The following is a 14,317-nucleotide window of genomic DNA, read 5'->3' on the forward strand; positions in this document are numbered from 1 at the left end:
CCTGCTCCCAAAGCAGTATTAAATTGTTTTGGAGGAGGGAGTAAGAATTGAGAGTTATTGGTTGTCCAGAATGGGGCATAGTACTGCCTTTCCAAGCTTGTCCCCTGTATGGCCAATGAAAAGTTAATTATGTTGTCTCAACCTTGTCATCGTAGATATATAGAAGCTTAGGGCACTCCTCGGATCGAGTCTATGAAATCTTTCCTCTTCCCTGCTAGGATGAGGTGGAGGGTAGAAAGCCAGAAGCACCATTTTCTGTGTCAGATGGAAGTCTGACACAATTTTGGGTAAAAATGATGGTTTTACCTTAAGAACAACTTTATCCTTCTAAAAGGAGGCACAAGGAGCTGTACAGGACTGCAACTCACCTTGCGGGCTGATGTTATTGTCACTAAGAGAATGGTTTTGTAAGTTAGCAGTCTTAGGGAACAGGAGTGAAGTGGCTTAAAGGAGCGCATGTTAAAAACTTTAAAACTAAGTTAAGGTCCCAAGTTGAAACATGGAATGATGTAGGAGGAAACACATTTGTGAGTCCTTTAAGGAATTGAATTACTAATGGAATTTTGAAATAGGATGCCTCTTCCGAGGTGGGCTTGAATATGGAAAGTGCAGCTAAATATCCTTTGATTGTTCCATTCTGGAGCCCCAGATTTGCCAAATGCAGTAGAAAAGATAACAACGTAGATGTATCGCATTGAAAAGGGTCTACATCCTTTTCCCAACACCAGCTGCAGAACTCTTTCCAGTGAAAGTGGTATAAGGATTGTGTTGCTGGCCTTCTGGCCAAAAGCAAAATCTCCATTACATCATCCGGGAGGTCCCAATCCTTGTACCTCAGTCACTCAGAAACCATGCGTGAAGGCTGAGTGTCTTGACCTCTGGATGGAGAACCCGACCCTCCTCTCGTGAGAGAAGGTCCTCTCTTTGTGGAAGACATATTGGAGGTCAGATGGATATGTCCAGAAGGTCCGGGTCCACGTCCTTCTGGCCCAATCTGGGACAATCAGGATCTTGTGTTTCCCAAACCTTCTCAACCTCCTGATCACATGAGGAATGATGTGGACTGGAGGAAAAGCGTACAGGAAAATCCAAGTCCACTACGAACGCATCCCCTAGAGCTCCTCTTGGAGGAAATTCCCTAGAGCAAAACAGTTTGCACTTCTGGTTGACACTGGTCGCAAACAGATCCACTTGAGGGGTTCCTCACAGGGTGAAGAGCTCTTGAAGGACTTCCTGAGCTGGTTCCCACTCATGGGAGACTGTGCTCTGCCTGCTCAGAACGTCTGCCGCTGTGTTCTCTTCTCTGGCTAGGTGAACTACTGATAGGGAGATTCCTTCTTGAATTGCCAAGACCCAGAGCTTCATTGCTTCTCTGCACAGTGGTAGTGACCTACGCCTCCTGTCTTGTTGAGGTAGTACATGGCCACTGTGTTGTCCGTCATTATCATGACATTCTTTCCCCGTACAAAGGGCAAAAAGGTCTTCAGCGCTAGTCTGATTGCTCTCAGCTCCAAAAGGTTGATCTATAGTTTGGACTCCGATAGAGACCAACGACCGTTGATTGTCAAATCGTTGGTATGGCCTCTCCACCCTGTGAGCGAGGTGTCCGTTACTACTATTATCTCCCGCCATGGTTGCCAAAAAGGTTCTCCCTTCAGAATGTTGCCCTCGCATGCCCACCACAGGAGATCCTGTACGACCCTGAAGGAGGTCTGACATACTGCCTGAGAATTGGGACCATTGAGTCCTGAGAGCCCACTGTAGAGAGCTCATTCTCAGGGGAGCCTTTGGCACCAGAAAAATGCGGGATGCCATGAGGCCAAGGAACCTCAGAAAGTCGAAGGCTGGGAGACTCTGGGCACTCTGAAATTTGGAGACCATCTGTAGAATGCTTTGAGCCCTTACCTCTTGTGGTGAGGCCTTTTCCAGGGATGCATTCAGGACTGCTCCAATAAACTGGAGTCTTTGAGATGGTATCATGTTGGACTTCTTGTAATTGAGGAAGAAGCCCAGTCTGTGGAGAGAGTGGCAGGTTATTCTGAGATGTTCCAGGGTTTGTGCAGGAGAACGGGCGCTGATCAGCCAATCATCCAGGTAGGTGTAGGTGTGAATCCCCCCTCTCCTGAGACTCGCTGTCACCACTGCCATCAGTTTGGTGAAAACCCTCAGGTGGAGGTTAGCCCAAATGGCAAAACTCGAAACTGATTATGAGAACTGCCAACGGCGAACCTCAGGTACTTCCTGTGCTTGTGATCGATTGACACATGAAAGTAAGCATCCTGAAGAACCAATGACACCATCCAATCCTGGAGCTGGAGGGCCTGAAGGATCTGTGTAAGTGTTACCATCTTGAACTTGTCCTTCCTCAGGAACTTGTTAAAGTATCTCAAGTCCAAGATAGGTCTCAGTCCTCTGTCCTTCTTGGGGATTAGGAAATAGGCAGAATACAATCCTCTGTTCTTCTCCATCACAGGTACTGGTTCTGTAGCACCTTTCTGTAGCAGGGTTAACATTTCCTGCAACACTAATGGATCCGGAACATTTAGCAAATGTTTTCCCCATGGATGACCCTGAGGTCTTTGTATAAAGGGGAGGCAGTAACCTTGGGCTACTGTTTCCAGTGCCCATGCATCTGATGTAATAGCCTGCCATTCTTTCTAATGCTGTGATAATCTGCCTCCCACCGGGGTGTTGTAAGACAAGACCTCAGAGTGGTTTAGAGTTGGCCGAGGGAATATTCTCTGTCCTCTTTGCCTAGCCTGTCATCTCGCTCTTCCAACTGAGGAATAGCAGCGAAAAAACCTACCCCTCAAAGAAGATCCACTAGGATGAAAAGGCTGTGACTGCCTAACTGCGGCACTTAAAGATTTAGCTGCCACTTTTGAGGTATGCAGCTTTTCAAGGCTCTCATCAGTTTTTTTTCCAAATAGATGGGAGCTGTAAAAGGGCATGTTGATGCGTCTGGATTGTACATCCGGAGCAAAACCTGACTTCCTCAACCACGCAAATCTGCGTATGACAGTGCTTGCTGCCATGGCCCTGCTGACAGTGTCAGCAGTATCCAGACTTGATTGAAGAGACTTGCATGCAGCCTCCTTGCCATCCCTTATCAGGTTCAAAAAGTCATCTCTTTCCTCACCCTCAGGGATGTGATCAGCCGCCATCGCTACTCAGCCTCAAAGGGTGTGTGTAAACTTTGCCAGGGCACAAGTGGAATTAGCAGACTTTAAAGCCAGGCTGCTAGCAGAAAATACTTTCTTTGACCAAGAATCAATCCTTTAGCCATCCCTATCAGTCGGTATGGTTGGATACGCTGTTTGCTTGGAGGTAGCAGTAGTAGCCTGAACTACTAGACTTTTTGGGGTTGAATGACTTGAAATGTAGCTAGGATCACTACTTGACGGTCTATATTTTTTTGTTACATTTTTATTTATTGCAGGATGGGATTCTGGAGCTTCCCAGTTTGTTGCAACTCTCTTCTGCAGTGCCACATGCAATGGTACGATAGGCTCCTTCTGCAGGCCATTGTACAGTATGTCTGTCAGGTCACCCGGTTCAAATACAGGAGCTGATCTACTCCATCCTAGGAAATCTACTACCCTGGACATTCGTGATCTGTTAGATACATCTGCATGTTCAGCTGGATCTGGTTTTCCAAAATCTAGTTCTGCGGAGGTGTCAACTCCACTGGCTGTTTGTAATGAGTCATAAAGTTGTTTGACTCTAGTTTCATCTGAAAAAAAACATTCTGGTGTAGCAGTATCTTTTTGGACATTAATGGGATCCAATTGGAGACCACCTGGAGGTGTCTCATCTGTAGTTTCATATCCCTCATAAATAGAAGTCAGTGAGTTGAAAAAATCCTTTTTGGGTAAAGGTTTCAATACCTTTTCTTGACTTTTTCCCAAAGGTTGAACAGACGGCATCAATGGTTTATTCAATGGCGTTGATAGTTTAAGTATCGACGTGGAAGGTGTCAATGGTAGTTTTAGATTTATACTTCAAGGGACTTTGCCCATGACTCTACAATTTCTTCGACGATTTCTCATCTCATCGAGTGCTCCAAGACTCTCGAGTAGTCTTAGGCTTACCCAGGTGCATGTGTTTTAGCCTTGGCCTCATATTTGTCAGTGACCATAGCATGGCCAATCATCTCGTGCTTCGAAGGTGTTGGAGCCTGATCATCCAAGATCTTATTAACTTTCTCCTAAAGAGTTCCCACTCCTCTTTAGGAGAGGATTTGGTTGGGCAGACTACCCTTTCTGACAAAGAAGACGAGGAAGAAGACAGTGATCTGTGTCTTCTCTTTGATTTTTTGGAGGACGATGAAGAATGTTTGCTCCTTGAATGGGATCATTTTTTCGATCGTCTTTTGTGAGGAGAGGAATCTCTCGACTCGTGGGATGATGGCAATTTAGAAGGGGTGGACAAGGATTTGGGGACAATCCTACCCACTGCTAACTGAGCCTTGTGCTATTTTAAGGCCTTACCAGTCATCAACGGACAGGATCATCAGTCGCTGGTTACGTGTTCGAAGCCCAGGCACCAGAGGCAAACTTTATGCAAGTCTGTGATAGACATCTTGCCGCCGCATCGCATACACTTCTTGAAACCCATCTTCAGAGTACTCAGAGAAGAAGATGAGGCCATATCAACAGGTTGTCTAAGAAAAATTAAGCGCAGCGTTAATCACGAAGCAATCACTATTGCAGAAAAAATGGAACTGAATCCAACGGGCGCTGCACATGGTATATGTACTCGACAATTATGTCAGCCGAGCTGGAAGCCCTCGGGGGACATTGAGTCGACGGTCTCAATGCACAGCGCCCTCTGCCGACAAGATAAACCATTTTTCTGAAGCAGCTAAAGCTGGAAATGAAGACATGCAATATGAGGAATACGTGGGAGGACACAATCTATTTCAATGTTCCAGCCACCCGATTGGCTGACCGCCCTTCCTCGGGTGTGAATGTATCATATATGGGGCTATACCAGACCTTGCCAGTTCTCTCTAGTGCACCATGTGGTATCTGGAGTTCAAAACCACTCTCTTGGCAATTTCACATGCTTTCCAAATGTTCATCTATAATATTAGTTCTGAGATCACAACTCCACTTTTCCCTGCTTCTCTTAATCCCTCCGTACTATCATGTAGTAACATAGCATACATACTCAGGACCAGTCTCCTTGCACTTCCCACCTGAATTAAGAATATAAACATTGGTTTATCTAGCGGTCCTTCGGCTAACCATTTCCACTTGCTCTGATCGCTCCATATGTATGTGTGTGACCATATCTCGCACATATTGTCCCGGGAGGATAGCTCAGTGGTAACGTGCTCCACTTGGAAGCAAGACGACACGAAGCAACACAGGTTCGATCCCCTGGTCCGCGCTTAGAAACCTCTGGGTATTTAAGCGCATTATAAATATGCAACTAAGACAACAACAAATTCTTGCTCCTGGGGTGTGTGAGCACTTTAAAAATGCAAATAAATTATAAAAAATATACATATTTGAGCACATTTGCCAGTGATCGCAATCCATCCCATTACATATCATCAATGGTTATACATTTGCCATCATGAAGAACCCCTGCAGGGTTTCGCCTTTGGGTTGGGGAATTTCATTTTGGCCTAAGGATGTGTGCTCTTTGTACGGGGAATTTGAGGCTTTTGACAGACACTGAAGTAGATCTCTGGGAGAAACATCAAGGGGTACTGTACTCTGCCTGAGAACCTGACAAATGTTATTTGCCGCTGTTGGCGGGCAAAGGAACCAACTGGTAACTGAAAACAATACCTGAGAAAGTTAGAGTAAGGTTTGAGGTGGCTTTCAGCCTGTCAACTTACATACTAAGAAAGGAGAAAGGGGTGCTTGGGGTCCTCACATTTAAAGCAGACCTTTCTCTGTACCACCAGTTCTTGCCTGTGAGAAAGGGAAATGGTACCTGTCTGCAAGAGGCCTGCAGTAGGAGTGCAGGGAAGATTCCAGGTTGTTTTGGCTTGTCTGGCGTACTACCCTCCCTGTAACTAAACAACTCCTCTCTAATATCTTCTACCATGTACAAAACACACCCAAATCTCCCACAGATGTCAACCACAGGCCCAGTCATTAGTACATCAACAGTAATTCTGCAAGGGCAAAGCGCTCCTCTATAGCCCTGTCACACCTCCTCTCCCCCACATCAGCAGCTAACCAGATCTAAAGCACTATTGTCTATCAGATATTGGGCTCTCCCATGCAGATAGACCTGGGTACTCCTGACCTGCACCCATTAACACTGCATATTTCGCATCAGCCTCTCCTGCCATCCCAGCAATGACCACCACACTTCTCTTTTAATACACAATGCACAATGAGGCCCATACAAATGGCGGAAAGGAACTATGCAAGAGCACTTTACATCACATTACAAATCTTTTGTCTGCCACTTGAGCTGGGAGTTTGTTTCTTCTCCTATAATAATTGCCTTTGGTCACGTGGGTGCCTGTGCCATGCCCCTCACTCCTTTCCTCCAGGTTATTTACTCTATTGAACTGTGACCTTTTTGGCAGTGCCTGAGTGATTTTATCAATACCACTCGTTAGTAGCATGTATCAGAACTATTTCAATATTTCTAAAATGCAGGGAAGCGGACAGCAAATTCTGAACAAGGACTATCCAGTGATGCATAGGGTGTCAGCACAACCCCCCTTTCTCTCGCCTTTAGCCTAACTGGTGCATTCGAACATTGTTTGTTGTCTGTGAATTTCCTTGATAACCCCAACAACTCTCTTCTACTTATTGTCCATGGAATCATTGCCTCCTCGCTTACTATCCAGACGTTACATCCCGTATGTTAGTGGCGCTTGGTTGCATTGTACTTTAGCTACCAGTTTCTTTTGACATTGTACCATGTGCTGTCTGCACCCCTTATGTAATCAGACCTGCAGGAAACATAGATCATCTGCAACTTGGCATGTTATACCTCCACCTGCTTTGCAGTATTACTTGTGAATGTACTGAAACCACCAGTCCCAGGACAGATCCTTGTGGTACCCAGTTTGTTTTCCCAACATAAAGCTGATGAATAAGTACAGATACCTTCTCTTCAGCGCTTAACTAATGGGTGCATTGGAATCCAGGACTATCTAAGATATCACTGCCTTGAACCATTTCACTGGTTTTGCAGTGAAAGGACTCTATTTCCTTTGTCTGGAATCACTGCCATCATGTATATCTGTGGCGTGTTTGAATCCCTAACCAGCAGATTTCGATGTTTTTCACTGAACTGTCTAGAAAGGCTTCAAGAATTCTTAAAGAGACAATGGTCATTGTGGAGGACATGTAGAGTAGACTCACCAAATCTTATCCTGCAAGATGTCACTAGGCTAATGAATTCATTATTCTCAACACGGCTCTAAGCCACAGGTGGGGATATGCAAACTTCTTACTCCGTGGAGCAATATCTGTTATCTACAAAAAGAAGTTACCAAAAAGTGCCAACCACACATGGGTATCCTGTCTAATAGTCAGAAATTACTATGATCCTCAAAAAAATACAATTTTTATTAGTTGAACCAAAGTTCATTAAAAAACATCATTAAAAATGATCATATCACATCACATAAAATAATCTGGTCTGAAACCCACACAAGTGAAAACAGCTTAAATCAAGTTTAAGATTCAATTCAGTGTCTAGTTAAACCCATGTGGTTTAGTCACACTAAGTTTCCTTAACTCATGATGTCATTCTGATTATTGCACATTTTGATTTATCAGATTCCCAACTTGTACAAGTTTCTGTCCCATTCACACAACAATGTAGGACATTCTTCAGGGGTAAGTAGTGTCTTGTGTCAATTCTGTTCAAGATGCAACCATATTATCAAATTTCCGTCTTCTTTGAAAAGACGATGTACCCTGTTAAAATAAAAGAGGCACTCTATTACTCTCTTATATCACAGTTCTAGTCCTATACATAAGCTAGCTGTGTAACCCTTATCCCCATGAGGGTGAGACATATGTTTTTTAATTACATACCTCTCTGACTCGAGGGTTCGCTATACTGGAGTCCTTTCTAACCGTGAATGGTTAATTTGCTGGCAAAATTCCAATTTTTCAGAACTTGATGCCTTATCTCCTCTCTCTTCTGACCTAGTATACTATATATGTCGACATTAGATTCATAATGACTTAATATGATATGTTATCATCTCTTATATTCTAGGGCCATGAATCTTGCCCTATTGTTATGGACTCATGACCACATCTTTGTTCCATAATATCTTGTTCGATTCCAACTTTTCAAAGTATTTTTAACTTTTCCAACAAACTATCTTATCCCTGAAAGATATAAATATGGGAACTAAGTAGCCCTCAGAAATGTGTCCGCATACTTCATACAAAGTAAAATATACTCAACAACCTAATCAAAAGTAAGTGGTGGTAAGTGGTGGTTTTCAGAGAGGTATGTAATTAAAAAACATATGTCTCACCCTCATGGGGATAAGGGTTACACAGCTAGCTTATGTATAGGACTAGAACTGTGATATAAGAGAGTAATAGAGTGCCTCTTTTATTTTAACAGGGTACATCGTCTTTTCAAAGAAGACGGAAATTTGATAATATGGTTGCATCTTGAACAGAATCGACACAAGACACTACTTACCCCTGAAGAATGTCCTACATTGTTGTGTGAATGGGACAGAAACTTGTACAAGTTGGGAATCTGATAAATCAAAATGTGCAATAATCAGAATGACATCATGAGTTAAGGAAACTTAGTGTGACTAAACCACATGGGTTTAACTAGACACTGAATTGAATCTTAAACTTGATTTAAGCTGTTTTCACTTGTGTGGGTTTCAGACCAGATTATTTTATGTGATGTGATATGATCATTTTTAATGATGTTTTTTAATGAACTTTGGTTCAACTAATAAAAATTGTATTTTTTTGAGGATCATAGTAATTTCTGACTATTAGACAGGATACCCATGTGTGGTTGGCACTTTTTGGTAACTAGGCTAATGAAAACATATTTGTAATCAAATACTTAAGCCAGTAAACTATTTTAACCTCTACACTGAAAATATTTTTCTTCCCTCATCTTGACAAAGAAATCTCTCGAGGACGAAGCTCGACATGCTTGTAATATCATTACACCCTAAAACTGACATCAAAATAATTTCACAAACACATCAACAAGCCTTCTCTTCTTATTCTAGCACTCAATCAATTGAGTAGTCCCTCTTCATCCCTACCATGTATAGGGATGCTTGATGGCGGAATCCACCATCTAATACTTTGTAGTGGAAGCCATTATCAAGAATCTTTATCCTGGTGACAGGATTATGGTAAATTTGCTTCTGATACATTGCTTGATGCTGAATGCAAAACCATCATATGTCATAAGTGTATGTGTGCACAAAGAACCCCGACTGTGATGCCATTGTCAAATAAAAACAGTTCTCTCATGTGCTCTTTGTTTTAATGATATTATCTCTGAGGACATTTTGTATTCAGATGATGTTATGGTAATAGTGTACTGGATTTATGACAATCTACCACTATGAGAAGTTTACATTTTCCCTCTGACTAAAATGATCTTGTCCTATGGATCATAGGCTCCTGATAACACACTTGACCTCCTTCTTCCCCTACTGCTTAACTCTAACAATGTACCTCTCTTTTCTGTTGGACAGCACTCGGTTGCCCCCAGCTAGGTGTGTAGTATTGAAACACAATTCCATATTTATTTACTATGTTTCTTTATTATGATAATCATGGCCAACATTTAATAAGTGAACGCACATTTCTATACATTTGTTTTCCATGTATTTGCTTAGCATTCCTATTCAAATTGACCATACTCTGGCCAAGATTGTTTCTTAAAAAAACACTGTTTCTTTTCAAAACCTTCAGTGTCTTTTCTGGTGTGAAGAAGCAAGTGGGACAGTGGTCAGAGTTGGGAAATATTCTGCCGAGTGCAAAACCAGAGAGGCAGTGCAGATACTTTACACACAATTCCAGAAGTTTGTTCATCCAACTTTGGCCCAGCAAGAGGAGCGGATCAAGCAAATACATGACCTGGCCACAAGCGTGTATGGTAAGATTTTTTTAGAATCCAATCATGTGCGTTTGGACAGAAATAAGTCAACATGCTGCCATGTGTAAAGTGATTGTGCATATGACGCTCAATACTTTTCAAAGGGACGTTAGAGCCACTCTGGATTGCCGCCCCGTCCTGTGATTGGGCAGCTCGTCTATCTGCCTGTGGCCGACCATTATCTGCATTCAGAGACATTGAGGCAGCTGGCAATTGCGTTCGTGGTGATTGCTGCTTAATACACAATAATATAGAATAATACAGGTCATGGATTCCCTGCTAAAGGCACTGCAGTGTGCCACAATTGCAACTGAGCCTGTACAAAGTGAACACATCCCCATTACATTGTTCGGATGTTGCTAAGGTTACGGGAAGCATTTATGGAGGATGTGTATTGCTGGTGGAGTCTGCTAAAATAGAGTTGGAATACCATATGACGGAAAGATGCACCAGACTCTCTCAGTCCTTATTATTGATACGTCAAGGCCCCTTAACATGAACTGAGCTGGGGTTTGATCTGTTTTCTGTGACTGGTGCAGTTGCTGTGCCCTTCTTTAATTCTAAATGTGGCAGAATCCTCACCTATCTTGTGTGGTGCCCCACTTAAATGAGAAGCCCAAACTGCACTTTCGTTATTAGGAAAAATGCGTCAGCTGCCCAATTTTTATTTCGCCCAAGCGGGGACTAAAAACTAGGATTTTGCTTACCCTTTGGCAGGGACTCATGTGGGAGGAAGCCATCCCTAAAACAAAGTACTGCCTCTTCAATTATTTGGGCGGGTGGGGGGGGGGCAGTTAGGGGCTGGTTTGCCTTAGGCCTCTTTGCCAAACGGAAGGAAAACTCACACCGAACCAAAATGCGGCTCATTTGACATTTGCGCTGGGTACTTGTGGCACCGCAGCACATTAAGCGAGCGGACACCCCACCCCTTGCACAGTATTAGCGTACACAACGCAATATTTTTTAATGGTCAAACTTCGTTTGGGAGTACAACTGGTGCAGTTTAGAAACATCGTGTGGCTATAGAAGACTTGTGCAGCTAGAATAATAAAAGCTATTAGCTTAAAAACTGGCATTCAAAATCAAAAGAAACAATGTAACAATGTCTCCCTGGAATTACACAGTACAATAGTCATTTCAACTCACTTCAGTTTCTTGTCTCATTTGTTGGATTGTCTGGGATTCCTGCTGGATCCAAAGTGGCCTCATGCCCCTCAATAATCCTACCTGGCCAGGATAAGCAAGCGGTCATGACCAGCACTGTGCTTGGCTCCAAAATAGCCAGACTAGAATTTCTATACAATCAAAGTTTTATATATACCATTTCCATAGTATACTGCCATTCCTGTGCATGCCTTTTTCTGCCATTACCCCTCCCCTTGAATAAAACTGTATCCTCTACACAAATAGGTTTTTTGATCAGCACATATTTTGGGAGTATTTGGGACTTTACCATTGTATTTAGAGTATAGCAGCCATGGTTCTCCATATTTTGAATGACATTTTGAGCTAATCCTGGATTTTCAGCCAACAACACTTAGAACTTTGAACTTGAAGGTTATCTTTCCATTATTAGTCCCCGCCTTCAAGACTCAGGACCTGATTTAAAGACATGTTTTTAAATGGGAAAGTCCCATTGAAAATTTTTTTGTAAATCAGGCCCTCGATGTGCAAAGTGCTGTTGGCTGTTGGCTTAATAGACAGGCCTATCCGAAGGAATACACTGACAATATGTGAATTGTGTTTTTGTGTACCTGCAGGCACTGAAGAAGGAGACAAGTATGCTGAAAAAACAATCGCAAAGCACAAAGAAGCTATGGACTCTGTCAATGAACTTTGCAGTTACTTAAAAGAGCTTGAGGAGAAGCTTGAGGTAATCTACTTATGGTGTACACATATAAATAGTTAGTACACGTTTATTCAATGATATCTAAAATCTTGCCAAATATGGAAGTTATTGGTGCCACCTGTTTCAAAAAAGGAAACACATTTACCCACACTACAAAAAATCTAAGCCTGTCATACATAATCATTATTTTGCTCAGCATAGTGGTTAAAATCACTCCTAGCAACCCGATGAAAATATGCTGTCCTCTTTATTGTAAAACAGCTCCTCTCCCCCACTGTATCCCCCCAGCCCTCAACATTGCCTGCCACTGCCTGTGCCTTGATACTTTCTGTTCTGCAGCCTAACACAGTCGGTATATACATGGAATCCGTAACCAGCATACATTGGAGCTTCTCGAATCATAGAAATATCTAATGTCTACTTCTACTCCCATTTTATCTTGTTTAGTTGCCAAGTGATATCGCTTCATCAGGACATCTCATATAGTGCAGCAAGGCAGAAGTGCGCCCTCCCGTCCATGGAGAACAGTTATTGAAAAGAAGCAGATTCTACTAATCAGATGTTCAGATTAGACACTCATCTGTGTTTTTTGCAAATGTCCCACAAACACTCAACCCCTTTCTGCCATGTTTCCATTACTCTTAGCCTCAGAGTTGAATTTAGCATTGTCCGTTCATATATTCCTTTTCACCATCTCATTAAACAGTAGACTATTTTGAGGAGACTCGTTTTTCCAGAAAACCACTACGTCCAAACCTGGGCAACATATGTATTTATTGGTGAGGTGTTCGTTTGCATGGCTGTGTTATGTTGTGGTGTTTGTGAGTTTAATTATTATATGCTTACTGTTTCCTTTGTTGAGGCTGTATGGAGAGTGTTGGCCAGGCCATGCAGTCAAGATTGTAGTGTTTGGCAACAAGCACTGCAGCAAAAGATACCCATGGAAGCAAACATTTTGAATTGTGATTTATTGTCAGGTGTTTGCTTGAATGGGTGTGTTATGCTGTGGTGTTTGTGAGTCCAATAATTATATACTTACTGTTTAACTTGTTGTGGTTGTATGCAGTTTTTTCATGACATGGGTAGTTGGAGCACAGATTATTTTTCAATTACTGTGATAAAAGAAAAAAACACATGTTAGTGTAGGTAGTTTATAATGAGTATTCCATTGCATAGTAGACATTTCTGTATTTTGTTGACCCTCATAGTTAGTACTTTAGAAGTACTATAGATCAAACCAGTGTACTGTGCAATTTGCTCATTTCCTGTGTTTGTTGATTAAATCATTGGGTCTGTGGGAAAAAAATCGATGCTGGATTAAAAAAAAATCTTTCTATTTTGTGGTACAATATATTTCTTTCATTGCTTTCAATAGGAGGAATTGAATAGGTGTATGGTTTTTCATTTGGAAGTGTTGGTAGTATTGTTGCAATTAGATAGCAGTTGGTGTATTCTATTTGTTTATTTCTTTGTCCATTTTAGTGGTATTCATCTATCTGTTGGCTTGTTGCAGATTCTTGGGGCAGTTAGATGCCTGTTGGCGTATTCTAATTGGTCATAGTTTTGAAGTTTAAGTTTTGTTTATGTTCATACACAGATTAGTTATACAATTTTGGTTTTAAGAATATTAAGTAAGAGTTTATAAGATTTGCTGGTAATCTCTGCTTTAGAGTAATGGTAGTATCATTACATTCGAACCATTCACAATTCGTTTTTATATATGTAGTGTAGTGACCTGCATTGGTTGTGGCTCCTGCGTGGTAGATTATACCGATTGTTGTGAAGGTTTTCTCACCAAGTGATACTTGACCATGTGTGAATCCAGTCAGCTTGCAGTTATTTTTGGTACCATCTGCATTATAACTTAAAAGCATTACTATTACGTATTTACTATGTGTCTGTATTTGTAAGGTGGAACAATTATCGGAATTGCAGGTACTACATAATCTGCCATGGTCTGCATTTTGTACAAGTCGCTGAAATGGAATGGATTCACAGTTAGGTATGGATACATACATGAAGCGTTCATTAGGAACTTCTTCTTGTACTACATGCCTGCAAAGAGTGCAAGTATGTTTCCACATGTATGAAATCCAGAAGATTTCATTTATAGGTATGTTTTTGCTGTCTCGTACTTGTAGCAAGTACATTTGAAATTCTTGTGGATCTTCTTGTGAGTTTATAGTGAATTTGACTATTCCAGCACAGTAGTCGAATTCCTGTCTTATTCCATGAACACTGTAAGTGTTGTCAGGATTGTTGGTTGCATTTCTATGAAGGACTAACATTTGCAAACACAATTGGTATGTACTGTGTAAGTAAATGTTGTCAATAATTGGTGGCAATTGGAATAGAATATTTATTGCTACATTTGCG

At 41.8% G+C, this 14,317-nt stretch overlaps 1 protein-coding gene across 1 annotated transcript in view; it reads left to right on the forward strand.

Annotated features, from left to right (window-relative positions):
• The window catches only part of CCDC141 (coiled-coil domain containing 141), a 676,030-nt gene that overhangs the window by 628,395 nt on the left and 33,318 nt on the right, over positions 1 to 14,317 (forward strand). Inside the window, exons 20-21 of the mRNA XM_069616100.1 lie at positions 9,909 to 10,092; positions 11,853 to 11,965. Coding sequence (XP_069472201.1) covers positions 9,909 to 10,092; positions 11,853 to 11,965 — 297 coding nt within the window. The remainder of the gene's footprint in view (positions 1 to 9,908; positions 10,093 to 11,852; positions 11,966 to 14,317) is intronic.

Source organism: Ambystoma mexicanum, chromosome 9 (assembly GCF_040938575.1).
Source record: "Ambystoma mexicanum isolate Mex_15411 chromosome 9, UKY_AmexF1_1, whole genome shotgun sequence".
NCBI classification, from domain to species: Eukaryota; Metazoa; Chordata; class Amphibia; order Caudata; family Ambystomatidae; genus Ambystoma; species Ambystoma mexicanum.